This window comes from Bos grunniens, chromosome 29 (genome assembly GCF_055505025.1).
Source record: "Bos grunniens cultivar Pamir isolate PY7600 chromosome 29, Bosgru_T2T1.0, whole genome shotgun sequence".
In the NCBI taxonomy this organism is placed as follows: Eukaryota; Metazoa; Chordata; class Mammalia; order Artiodactyla; family Bovidae; genus Bos; species Bos grunniens.
This window is the reverse complement of record NC_141193.1, coordinates 32,727,669-32,740,541: the sequence shown is the minus strand read 5'-3', so window position 1 is coordinate 32,740,541 and position 12,873 is coordinate 32,727,669. Positions and strand designations below refer to the sequence as shown.

Sequence of the window (12,873 nt, the reverse complement as noted above, 5' to 3'; positions counted from 1 at the left end):
TTTGCTTTGTTGTCTGCATTTTATATTAAAAAAGTATTCTTGATCTTGTTCCATAACTTATGTAACCTGGAAATATTTTCATTATTTTGAAACTTACCTTTAAGTTTGTCTGGTTAGACCATAGCAGCCTTTGATGTAGGCTTAATTTTTTTTCCCCACCACCAAGGCAATACCCATCTGAGTATGCTACGTGGTACTGTAGGTATTATAAGGTTTTGCTCCTCTGGTGGAAATAACAACTCTTCTCAGAGTTGGTACTGTGACCCTTTGGAGATTTTCTCATCACCTCCTTTTATGCAGTTCTCTCCCTGTCCTCAGGTAATTTCTTTGCAAGTGTGTATTGATTAGTATACAGCCAGAGACTCTGGAGACACCCAGGAGGTACCCTTATTTCCACCAATTCCAATTTCTTTCTGCTCATTTCTAGAATATTGCCAGACTTCACTATATTCTCACACCCTGTGCTTCATCCTGGAAGCTCAATAGAGATTGTAAATGGAGCATTAAAACACGTACTTCCTGTTTCCCCTCTCAAGGATTACTGTCCTTCACTGTCTACTATATACTATATGAAACATTTTGTTACATATTTTGCCTAGTTTTTAAATCACTTAATGTGAGAGTATTACCCTAGGCCCTCTTATATCATTTTAACCTGAAGTGGACATTCAGACTATTTGCTTTTTGCTACAACATTGGAATGCCTTTCCGAAAAAACAAATGGAGCACAAAGAAAGATACCAGGGGCAGAGATAATTGCCTGGAATAAGATCTCTAAGACTATTTTTGTTTCATTAAAAGAAAGTGAAAGTGAAGTTGCTCAGTCGTGTCCAGCTCTTTGCAACCACATGGACTGTAGCCTAACCAGGCTCCTCTGTCCATGGAATTATCCAGGCAAGAGTATTGAAGTGGGTTGCCATTTTCTTCTCCAGGCGGCCTTCCCAACCCAGGGATCAAACCTGGATCTCCCACATTGCAGGCAGACACTTTACCATATGAGCCACCAGGGAAGCCACGTTTCATTAAAAATTTTCCCCAAATCCATACATTCTCTGAAAGTTCATATGTCTGAGAGCCTTATCTGAGCACAGAAGGATGAGAAAACGCAGTACTAACGTCTAGATGTCCTTAATATCTGGTTATTGTTGTTTTGCTGGTAAGAAAGCCCTTGTTAGTGAAATGCCATCTCCAACTTCTTGAAACATCATTAAAATAAGGGGAAGCACCCTTCTTTGTTCTTTTCTTCTTGGTGGTTGGATTGGAATGATAGACACACCTTTAGCAGCCATTTTGTACCCTGAGGAGCCATGTGTTGTAGTGGAATAGCAAACTGAAAGATGTCTGGGTTCTAAAGTACCAAATAATTTCTGCTTTAAACCTTTGAAATTTTTTTGTTGGCAAAAGCAAAAATAAACTTATTTCAGCCATTGCTATTCTGAATATTCCATAATTCTTAATTGAAGCTCACTCTAGAAAAGCCACATGTGGGAGGAAAAAGAAGGGGCAGATACTTGTGTGTCTGAGGAACTCATTAGTCAAGGGTGATATTTTTTCATATACTTCAACCATGTCTCTAAGATCTCAGGTTATATCAAGATCATTGTTGTTGTTTTTCAGTTGCTAGGTTGTGTCTGACTCTTTGTGACCCCATGGACTGCAGCACGCCAGGCTTCTCTGTCCTTCACTATCTCCTGGAGTTGGCTCAAGTCATGTCCTTTGAGTCGGTGATGCCATCCAACCATCTTGTCCTCTGTTGCCCAGTTCTCCTCCTGCCCTCTAACTTTCCCAACATCAGGGTCTGTTCGAATGACTCAGCTTTTCACATCAGGTGGCCAAAGTATTGGAACTCCAGCTTCAGGATCAGTCCTTCCAGTGAATAGTTTAGGATTGGCTGGTTTGATCTCCTTTCAATCAAGGGACTCTCAAGAGTCTTCTCCAGCACCACAGTTTGAAAGCATCAATTCTTCCTTGCTCAGCCTTCGTTATGGTCCAGCTATCACATCCGTACATGACTACTGGAAAAACCGTAGCTTTGACTGTATGGACCGTTGTCAGCAAAGTGATGTCTCTGCTTTTTAATAGACTGTCTAGGTTGGCCATAGCTTTCTTTCCAAGGTGGAAGTGTGTTAATTTCTTGGCTGCAGTCACTCTCCCTGGTGATTTTGCAGCCCAGGAAAATAAAATCTGTCACCGTTTCCACTTTTTCCCCTTCTGTTTGCCATGAAGTGATGGGACTAGGTGCCATGATTTTAATTTTCTGACTGTTGAGTTTTAAGCCAGCGTTTTCACTCTCCTCTTTCACCCTCATCAAGAGGCTCTTTAGTTCCTCTTAACTTTCTGCCATTAGAATGGTAACATCTGCATATCTGAGTTTGTTGAAATTTCTTCTGGAAATCTTGATTCCAGCTTGTATTTCATCCAGCCTGGCATTTCTCATGATGTACTCTGCATATAAACTAAATAAACAGGGTGACAATATGCAGCCTTAATGTACTCCTTTCAAGAACATACTATTGTTTTAATAACACATTCATATATATTATCTAGTTTGAATTTTTTCAGCATCTATTAGTTAGCTAGGGTAGAGAACATGGTACCATTATAACAGTGAAAAAGCTAAACTTTGAATGGTGCAGTATCTGCAATAAACACTCACCTAGTTAGTAGGAAAGATAGGATGAAACTCTGCTCTTCTACATCAAATCCAGTTCATCTTCCTAGATTATGATCTTTTGAAAGATCTCTCCATTATTGATGGAATTTTCTGTAGAATAGTGGGGGTATGAAACATGAAGAAGCTACTGGAGTCTGACTATTTTATTTACTATTTCAGCAAAAGGGTGAACCATGGATGATATTAACAGGACTGAGACTGGAAATGAAGAGACAGGAAGATGGAAAAACTTTAATTCTTGGATTAAATACTACTTCAACTATGAATGCTATATGACTTTCCTTAATGGCTGCTACAGTTGCAAATGGGAAGCCCAACAGAAGAAAAAAGCTAAACGTCCACTCTGCTGCTGCTCTTTGGTATATGAGTCGGGAGGGAGATGGACCACACTTTCTTAGATATGGGAAAGTGTGTATTCTCTCCTTGAGAGAAGTGCTATATAGTGTGCATGTCTCTGTGTGTGTATGTCTACATACACAGTCATGCATCATGTTTAATGGGTCAAAAATAACTTTATTTAGAAGGTGTAAAGTGATCAGAATTAGACAGGGAAAGAATGGAGGATGGCAGAAGAAATGATATTGGAGGAGTCAAAGGGCTTAGTATATTTTAGGTGGAGTGGAGGATATGAATGGAGAAGTGATGGGAAGTGAATGTAAAGAGAGAATGGAACAGATGTTGTGTGGTTTTAAGAATTTGACGTCTGCCATGTAGGAAATAGTCCCTAAATTAAGATCGGGGTAAAAAAGAATCCCTAAAGATTTTAAGCTTCTAATGTTGCCCACGCTGTGTTTTGGAATGGTTTCATATGGAAGATGCAAAAAAAGGTACAAGAGTAATGCAGGAGATGTTTTTGCCTTCAAAGAGAAAGCAACAGCAATATTCAAGGAAAAGCTGATGGTGTCCTGGATTAGCATAGTAATGGCAAAAGCGGAGAAGAGCAAATCGATTGAACAGATACTTATTACTTAAGGATGATGTACTAAGTGATAAGAGAGCTATACAGAAGGACATAGAGTGAAAGAAGGGAGGATTCCTGGGAAGGATGCCATTGGAAGAGGAAGTGTGGTATAATGGAAAAAATCCCTGAACCAGAGCCTGAGACAATGTTTTAGTCCTTGTTCCGTCTCTGCCCTTGGGCTGGTTTTGTGCTATCTCTGAGACCTTTTACAGATAGGGAATTAAACTACATAATTCTCAAAGTCCTTAGATAATTCTCAAAGCCCTATTTCTGCTCAGGAGAAGGAGTCTAGCATATAGCAAAAGAGAAAATTCCTTGTGTTCTAGGGAAAGACTGCCTGGATTAAATTTATGGCTTCATCACTGACTATCTCCAAACTAGAGCTTAACTACTGTGGGACCTTGGGCCAGTTGCCTAACATTCCAGGGATTGGTTCCTCACTTGAATAATAGAGATGGTAGCAACAGTAACCACCAATTGGGTTTGTTGTGAGGAGAGAAGTGTTATGTGGAAACTTAAAATTGGGCTCAACACAATACTTAAAACTGGACTCAGCACACAATTAGCACTCAATAAATATTAGCTATCATTTTGCTGTTCTTGGAGTCACTGACTTGTGAAGTCATCTTCCACTTATAGGAATGATGGTGTAGGGGATTCTAGGTGGAGGAATTCAGGTGGTCAGAAGTCCAGAGATAGAGAAATATAGTGGTGTTTAGGGAAACATGAATTTCCAGTGTTGAATTTATGAGCAGATAAGGTGATAAATGATAAGTGATCAGGTCAGAAAGGAATGTTTTAATAAAATTTTAAGGCATCTTTATGTCAAGTTAAAATGTTTGAACTTTGTTCTGTAAACAATGGGGAGCCTTTAAACATTTTTGAGCGAGTGTGGCAACAGTGAGAATCAAAATAAGGACATTTGTTTATGCAACAAGAACAAGTTCATTGAATGTGCTCCACAGTGAGTAAGACCACTAAGGCTTCTGGCCTTCCTGTGGCTTGTATTGTAGTGGGATGAGTTAGGTAATAAACAGTAATGAAGAAAGATGGTTTCATATAGTGATAAGAGCTTTGAATATAATACATAGGAAAATGGGAGCATGGTTGAGAAGACTGCTTTGAAGCAATGTCATGTGAACAATCTCTTAAATGTAAAAATCAAATCAGCCTTGTATACATGTTGGGGCAGAAATATTCCAGACAGGGGAACCAGGAAGTGCAAAACTCTTAGGAATTAAGGAGCCTCCTGATGAGGGTGAAAGAGGAGAATAAAAAGCTGGCTTAAAACTCAACATTCAAAAAAAGAAGATTATGGCATGTGGTCCCATCACTCCATGGCAAATAGATGGGGGGAAAATGGAAACAGTGACAGACTTTATTTTCTTGTGCTCCAAAATTACTGCAGACGGTGACTGCAACCTTGAAATTAAAAAACACCTGCTCCTTGGGGAAAAAAAGCTATGACAAACCTATACAGTGTATTAAAAAAGCGGAGACATCTCTTTGCCGACAAAGGTCTGTATAGTCAAAACTGTTTTTCCAGTAGTCTTGTATGGATGTGAGATTTGGACCATAAAGATGGCTGGGCACTGAAGAACTGATACTTCTGAACTGTGGTACTGGAGAAGACTCTTGAGAGTCCCTTGGACAGCAGGGAAATCAAACCAGTCAATCCTAAAGGAAATCAACCCTGAATATTCATTAGAAGGACTTATGCTGATGCTCCAATACTTGGTCACCTGATGCAAAGACCCGAGTCAATGCAAAAGACCCTGGTGGTGGGAAAGATTGAGGGCAGGAGGAGAAGGGAACAACAGAGGATGAGATGGTTGGATGGCATCATCAACTTGATGGACTTAAGTTTGCACAAACTCCAGGAGATAGTGAAGCACAGGGAAGCTTGGTGTACTGCAGTCCAAGAAGTCACAAAGAGTAGGACATGATTGAGCAACTGAACAACAAAGGAACAGATCTGATCATGTTCTATAAACATAAAGAAGACCAGTATGTCTGGAGTTCAATAATGGAGTTAGTATGTAGAATGGGATGAGGTCAGGGATGGGCAAGACTTGATCATGTAAGACCTTTGGGCCATGGCAGGCAGTTGGGATGATATTCTTGTACAGTGGGCTGCTCTGGGAGGGTTGTAAGTAGGGGAGTGACTATGTGATACATATTTTTTAAAGTCCACACATGATTTGTGTAGAGGGTGAGTATACTCCGAGTCAAAACCTGTTCTCTTTATATTTTTACTCCAGAAGTGGTGGTTTAGTGCCTTGTTGCCTATACCTCTCACCATTTTGAAGAACTCTGTTTTCCATTTTGTTTCCTTATTCTTAGTGCTCACAATAACTGTGTAATTTGTACAGGGCAGGGATTATTCTATACATTTTTAATAGTTTGGATGCAGTGTCCCAGTGAGGCAGGATTTCTCATTCTTCTGATACAGTCATAGTCCTGGGAAGAGTTTGACAGTGTATTGTTCGGCTAGTTTGTGATACAATTTTCAGTGCAGGGGTTGTCTTCAGGGTTCAGTTTGTATACGTTTGCAGAAAGATCATTTCCATCTTGGTTTTGAGCTCACAGATCCAGGCTGTTTCCCTGCTTGGATGTGTGACCTTGAGTCATTTAACCTAACCTCTCTGAGTTTTAACTCTTTATTCTACAAAATGAGATCAACAATACCTAACTTGTATAACTCGTATATGAGAATTAAAGTAAATGTAAGTAATTTGTGAAGTCCCTAGCATTATAGCTACTGGAAAAAAATGATTTATTCCCTAATCTAATGCTCTTCTCCCCCAAATGTGGGTGGATAAGTGACTATTCATTAGTGAACTGATGAATAATGAATGAATGAATTACTCAGTGAATGAACATACATTTGGTACATGGAGAGGTAGATGAATCAACAGATGATTGTTGAGAGACCATGATTGGGAATACATAGAAGTGTAATGAAATTTCCTTTTCCTCAAAGAAGAAACTGTGACATCAGATATAAACATATACACACAAAACTTTAGTTCAGGATAATGTTATAAATAAAATTTTGTAAAATTCCATAGGGTTAACAGAATACAGTGGTCTCTCCAGTCAGGGGAGGGTAATGCTACACTTTAACTATGTAGACCTTTGAGGAGTATAAACAGATGTTGCAGAAGTACCATAAATAAATGGAGTTAAATAAGATTTCCTTCTGTCTCTTCCCAGAGAGAGCGATTATTTTACCCATGGCTGATTATGTCATTTTGCTTGTCTGTGCTTTTATTTTTCACATGGATAGAAACTTCAAATGAATTCAATGGCTTTGACTGGTGAGTTTCACTTTTTGTATTTTTATTTGTGTAAGGCTCTTTGGTATAATTACAACATGTATCTTACTTCAGGCTGAAAAGATCTGGTTACATAAGAGGGAGGGTGGACAAAGTTGTATTTTTTGCATCTCGTGGATGGGAGGCCTGACTCTAGGGAAGCGTAAGCATACTCAGCACCCTCAGCTACTATACTACTTCCCTTCCACCTGTGCTCACTCTCACTCTTAGACCAAATCTGGCTCAGGGGGAAGCTTTCTCTGTGCTTCCAGTGTCCCCAGTCCTTCTATTCAGATGACCCTCTGATACCTTGTTCCTCAACTTCTTGATCTGGGTTACCGATGTCTACACTAGTTGGTCTTCATGATCTCTGTCCATGAACCCTGATATCTGTCTCACCTCCAGCCTCTTACTCCTTCTCTGTCCTTACAGGGCTTCCTGAAACTCTAAAAACAGGTATGATATGTGATCTGAGCACCCTTCTGGCCAAACTCTTACTCCAAGACAACTCTCAGTTCTTCCAGCTTCTCTAGCCTTGATTGTTATATATCTTACCCATTATTTGGTGTGTGATGGGGAAAGGGGTCTGTTTAAGTATGAGGCTTTTTAAAAATGTTATTTATTGTTTTTGTTCAGTTGCTAAGTCATGTCTGATTCTTTGTGACCCCATGGACTGCAGCATGCCAGGATTCCCTGTCCTTCACTATATCTCAGAGTTTGCTCAAACTCATGTCCACTGAGTCAGTGATACCATCCAACCATCTCATCCCCTGTCACCCATTTCTCCTCCTACTCTCAACCTTTCCCAGCATCAGAGTTTTTTTCAATGAGTTGACTCTTCGCATCAGGTTGCCAAAGTATTAGAGCTTCAACATAAATCCTTCCAATGAATATTCAGGGTTGATTTCCTTTAGGATATCTGGTTTGAACTCCTTGTTTTCCAGGGGACTCTCAAGATTCTTCTCCAACACCACAGTTCAAAAGCATCAATTCTTTGGTGCTCAGCCTTATTTATTGTCCAACTCTCATATCCATACATGACTGCTGGAAAAACCCTAGCTTTCACTATATGGACCTTTGTCGGTGAAGTGATGTCTCTGCTTTTTAATATACTGTCTAGGTTTGTCATGACAATTCTTCCAAGAAGCTAGCATCTTTTAATTTCATGGTTGTAGTCACTATCCACATTGATTTTGGAACCCAAGAAAATGAAATCTGACATTAATTTCCACATTTTCTTCATCTATTTGCCAAGAAGTGATAAGACCAGATGCCATGATCTTCATTTTTTGAATGTTGAGTTTTAAGCCGGCTTTTTCACTCTCCTCTTTTGCCCTCATCAAGAGACTCTTTAGTTCCTCTTCACTTTTTGCCATTAAAATGATGTCATCTGCATATCTGAGGTTGTTGATATTTTTCCCAGCAATCTTGATTCTTGGGTCTGTTTAGGGCTGTTTTTTGCTGCTGCTGTTGTTTTTGGCATTTCTTTTGGTTAGTCTTGTTAAAGGTTTGTCATTTTGCTTATCTTTTTGAAAAACTAAATTTTAGTTTTGTTGATTTTGTTATTGTTTTCCTGTTCTTTATTTCACTTATTTACCAAGTGAATTGGCCCTTGAATGGAGCAAAGGCATTGACAAAAGATGAAAGACATTGCTGCGCAGCCAGAACTGTATCCTATCAATCTTACTCCTAGTTTTCTCCTAGAAGAACTTTTAATAATTTACCAGATTTCTTGTCATTGGGGAAGAAGAAATACTTTTATGGGATTCCTGGACACTGACTGTGAACTTTCTGAAATGTATAACTGGAGATATAAAATCCTGCTATGATTCCTTAGTAAGAGTAGGAACTTTTGAGTATTAGGTGGTCAATAGAATTCTGGTTCAGACCCATATCTTCATTGGGCATAGTGGGTCCCTAGACCACCCTGTGGTTATTTCTCTAGTTCTGCAGTGCATACTCCAATAAACATACTCAAAATCATTCATAATCCCCACAGCAATGCTCCATCATCAAATAGATGTGAATATAAGAGTGAACTCCCCCTGATCCTAAAGCCACAGTAGGTTTCATAGGTAGTTCCATGGCTGCCAGGGCAAATTACCACAAATTGAGTGACACCAAAGAATACCATTTCTTATCTCACAGTTTTGTTGGTCAGAAGTGAGGTATGACCTGAGTACTCAAGGTGCTTAGCTGGCCTGTGCTTTTAACTGGGGCTCTGAGTGAGACTCACTCCCAGGTTTATTTAAGTTGTTGGCAGAATCCAGTTTCTTCTGGTTGTTGAAATGAAGTGCTCGTTCATTAGTGATTGTCAGATGGGGGTTCTCAGCTTCTAGCTTGTGACCTTCTCTATCTTCAAATCTAACAGTGGTGTTTTAGCTCCTTCTCATGCTTCAGATTTCTCTGATTTCTCCTTTCTCATGTCTCTGACATCCTTTTCTGCCTTCTTTACTTATTTTAAGAGCTCATGTGACTGCACTGGATTCAATCTGATAATCCAGAATAATCTTCCTACTTTAAAGGCAGCTGAATAGTAACCTTAATTGAAAATGTTCCTCTTATAGTCTAACATAACATCATCACTAGTGACACCAGAGGACAAAGATATGTATTATGTATTATATATATATATATATATTTCCCAGACCCTGATGCAGGGAAAGATTGAAGGCAGAAGAAGAGGGGGACAAGAGGATGAGGTGGTTGGATGGTATTACCACTTCAATGGACATGAACTTGGGCAAACTCCAGGAGATAGTGAAGGATAGAGAGGCCAGGCATGTTGCAGTCTGTGGGGTCGCAAGAGCTGGACATGACTTAGAGACTGAACAACAACATACAGATATATGTGTGTATATATATATACACATATATATGTATTCAAATGATATATATGAATAAAATGTATGTTTATAATATATATGATATGTAAGGAGATATATATATATATGAATTTTTTCTTATCCCATTTCTCTGTCATTGAAAATAAGATGTGTGACTAGTAGTTAATCTTATATACTAGTACTTAAATTAGAGGCATAAACGTCATCCAGTGATCAACTGTCAGAGCATATGTAACAACCTTCTCTAGCATTTTCTGTGATAGCATAAGGTCTAATTCCAACAGTGAGTATTTCTCTGAATCATCCCAGAACAATCCAATATTTTTTAATCATTTTGGAAATTCTTAGGCTTTATCTTGGAGAAGGAAATGGCACCCCACTCCAGTACTCTTGCCTGGAAAATCCCATGGACAGGGGAGCCTGGTGGGCTGCTGTCTATGGGGTTGCACAGAGTTGGACACGACTGAATGCCTTCACTTTCAGTTTTCACTTTCATGCATTGGAGAAGGAAATGGCAACCCACTTCAGTGTTCTTGCCTGGAGAATCCCAGGGACGAGGGAGCCTGGTAGGCTGCCGTCTATGGGGTCGCACAGAGTTGGACCCAACTGAGGCCACTTAGCAGCAGCAGCAGTAGGCTTTATCTTTCATTTTTCTTTTAAAACTATTTTTAAAGTATCTGCTTATTTATTTTTGGCTTTGTTGAGTCTTTGTTGCTGCATGTGGGCTTTTTTTCTAGTTGTGATGAGCAGGGGCTACTCACAGTAGTTTCAGTGCACAGACTTCTCATTCTGGTGCTTCTCATATTATGGAACATAGACTCTAGGATGTGTGGGTTTTAATGGTTGCAGCATGTGGGCTCACTAGTGTGGCTTATGAGCTTAGCTGCCCCATCTCCTGTGGGATCTTCCCGGATAAAGTGTTGAACCCGTGTCTTCTGCATTGGCAGGTGGATCTTTACCACTGAGCCACCAGCAAAGCCTTCATCCCATTTTTGACTGCTTCTCCTTTTGAAACGTTAGTTTCATGTGTGTTAGGCCTTTTCTCTTCTTCCCATAAGTGTCATATTCTTTCTTCTGTACTTTTCATGTTTTTTGTGTGTCTCTGTTTCCTTCTTGATATTTGTCTCCTGACTTGGTTTTTTGCTAAACAAATTATTTTGGCTGTGTTTTATCTGCTATTAAATTTGTTCACTGCATTCTTAATTTTTCTTGCTGTATTTTCCTTTGTAGAATTCTTAATTGGTTCTCTTTTTAATAGGTCTCTGTGCTTTGTCACTCAGTTCAACTCTTTGTGACCCCATGAACTCTAGCCCACCAGGCTCCTTTATCCATGGGATCCTCCAGGCAAGAATATTGAAGTGGGTTGCCATGCCCTCCTCCAGGGGATCTTCTCAACCCAGGGATCGAACCCAGGTCTCCCACATTGCAGGTCTCCCACAATTTTTCCTTTGCCAGCAGTACTCAGCGGGCAGATGGGACCTTCACCTGTTTGATGGGAGAATTTGGAAATGACCTAATATTAAATATTTACATGCAAATGAAAATAGATAAGAAGGCCATTATGTTGATGAGGGGAGAAAATAATGTGGCTAGAGAAATTATTAGAAAAGATAGAGGTACCATTGAAGGCAAAACCAAACTTTTCTTTCTCATTTGGAATATAAAGTCAATATTGCTGCTGGATAAGTCATGTAATTAATTCTTTGGCTGTCTTTAGACTGCTTTATGTCTTTCCTACATGTTTTTTTCCCCTGTATTTCATTTTTTGATTATTACTCTGCTTGTATATAAACATTCTATTCTTGTTATATGGATATGAGTCCTTTATCTCTCTGAAGATCTTGAATATATTTTTTATTGTTCTTTTCTGATTGTTATCTTAATTATATTTTTGTGCAAGTTATTGTATTAGTTGGCATTATTAGGTTAATTTGGTAACATCACTTACACATTTTCTGATTCCTGGCTGTGAGATCATGTTTTAGAGGATACTCTTCCCAGTGTCTTGATCTGGGATCAGCCTTGCTAGGTTGACTGCTTGTCTAACTTTTTCTCTTGGCATGTCTTCTCACCCCTGACCAAAGAGATTTTTTTCTTATATTTAATGTAGTAATATGTTCAATAATCAATATTTTATATCATTAAAACATAATTTCTCTAGGTCTCATAAGGAGAGGAAATAATTTCTGTTATCTTGAAATGAAGAATCTAAATTCTATGACATATAATATTTAGAGTAATTATAACATTGTTTAACTTAAATCAGTTTATTAGCAATTTTAACTTACAAACTACTTTAGTAATGAGGAGGACTACAAATCTCTTACACAAGATATAGATGTTAATATAGTGGCTTGCTATTATGTAAGAGAACATATTTATAAGGACAAGGAATCTGCCAAATTGTCATGTATTAGCTATATGAAGGCAGTGAACTTATGGATGACTTTTTCTCTTTTGATATTCCATAATTTCTGCATTTTATTTTTTTTTAAAGAGTATATATTTTTTGAGTCTTTATTCTAAATAACTTTAAAAAGCATACAAGTTGTACAGAATCCTATTAATGCACCTGATTGTAGAGCAAAATTAAAACTTCTCAACTAAATACCTGCAAAGGGTAATTATTCCCAAATTGCTCCTCTTCTTATTCCCCTGTTTTCTTATGCCTCATCTAGTCCAGTCTTATCCCCTATCCTTGGCAGAGATACTACTAACTTCTTTATTTTAGAAATTGAAACACATTTCTGCAGGGTTGTTTTCCTAGGTACAGGAGTCTGGTTCTTTTGGTCCATTGTCTTGCTGAGTTTCCTTGGGATCCTGGCTGCCTACACAACATTGCTACTGGTGAGTAATGTTTCCCATTTTTCCCATTCCCTTCCTGAGTAGTCTCATGAGGTGCTCTGTCTGTGGTATGGTTCCCAGTTGGTGCTGGGAGCCCTCAGATCACTCTTCGCAGAGTCTGGGTTTTCATCAGCCACTTAAATATTAGGCAGGAGGGATAGAGGGGTAAAAAGGGTTGTGCTGTTAGAGGGTGTGTCTTTTCATTTTGATCCTTTGAAAGGGCGGCAGAAC

General features: G+C 38.9%; 1 protein-coding gene across 1 annotated transcript in view; it reads left to right on the top strand.

Moving 5' to 3' along the window:
- The first annotated feature begins 2,847 nt into the window (after positions 1–2,847).
- The window catches only part of LOC147342474 (glycerophosphodiester phosphodiesterase 6-like), a 114,873-nt gene continuing 104,847 nt past the window's right edge, over positions 2,848–12,873 (top strand). Inside the window, exons 1-3 of the mRNA XM_086385724.1 lie at positions 2,848–3,033; positions 6,852–6,955; positions 12,552–12,645. Of these exons, the coding sequence (XP_086241850.1) occupies positions 2,848–3,033; positions 6,852–6,955; positions 12,552–12,645 (384 nt within the window). The remainder of the gene's footprint in view (positions 3,034–6,851; positions 6,956–12,551; positions 12,646–12,873) is intronic.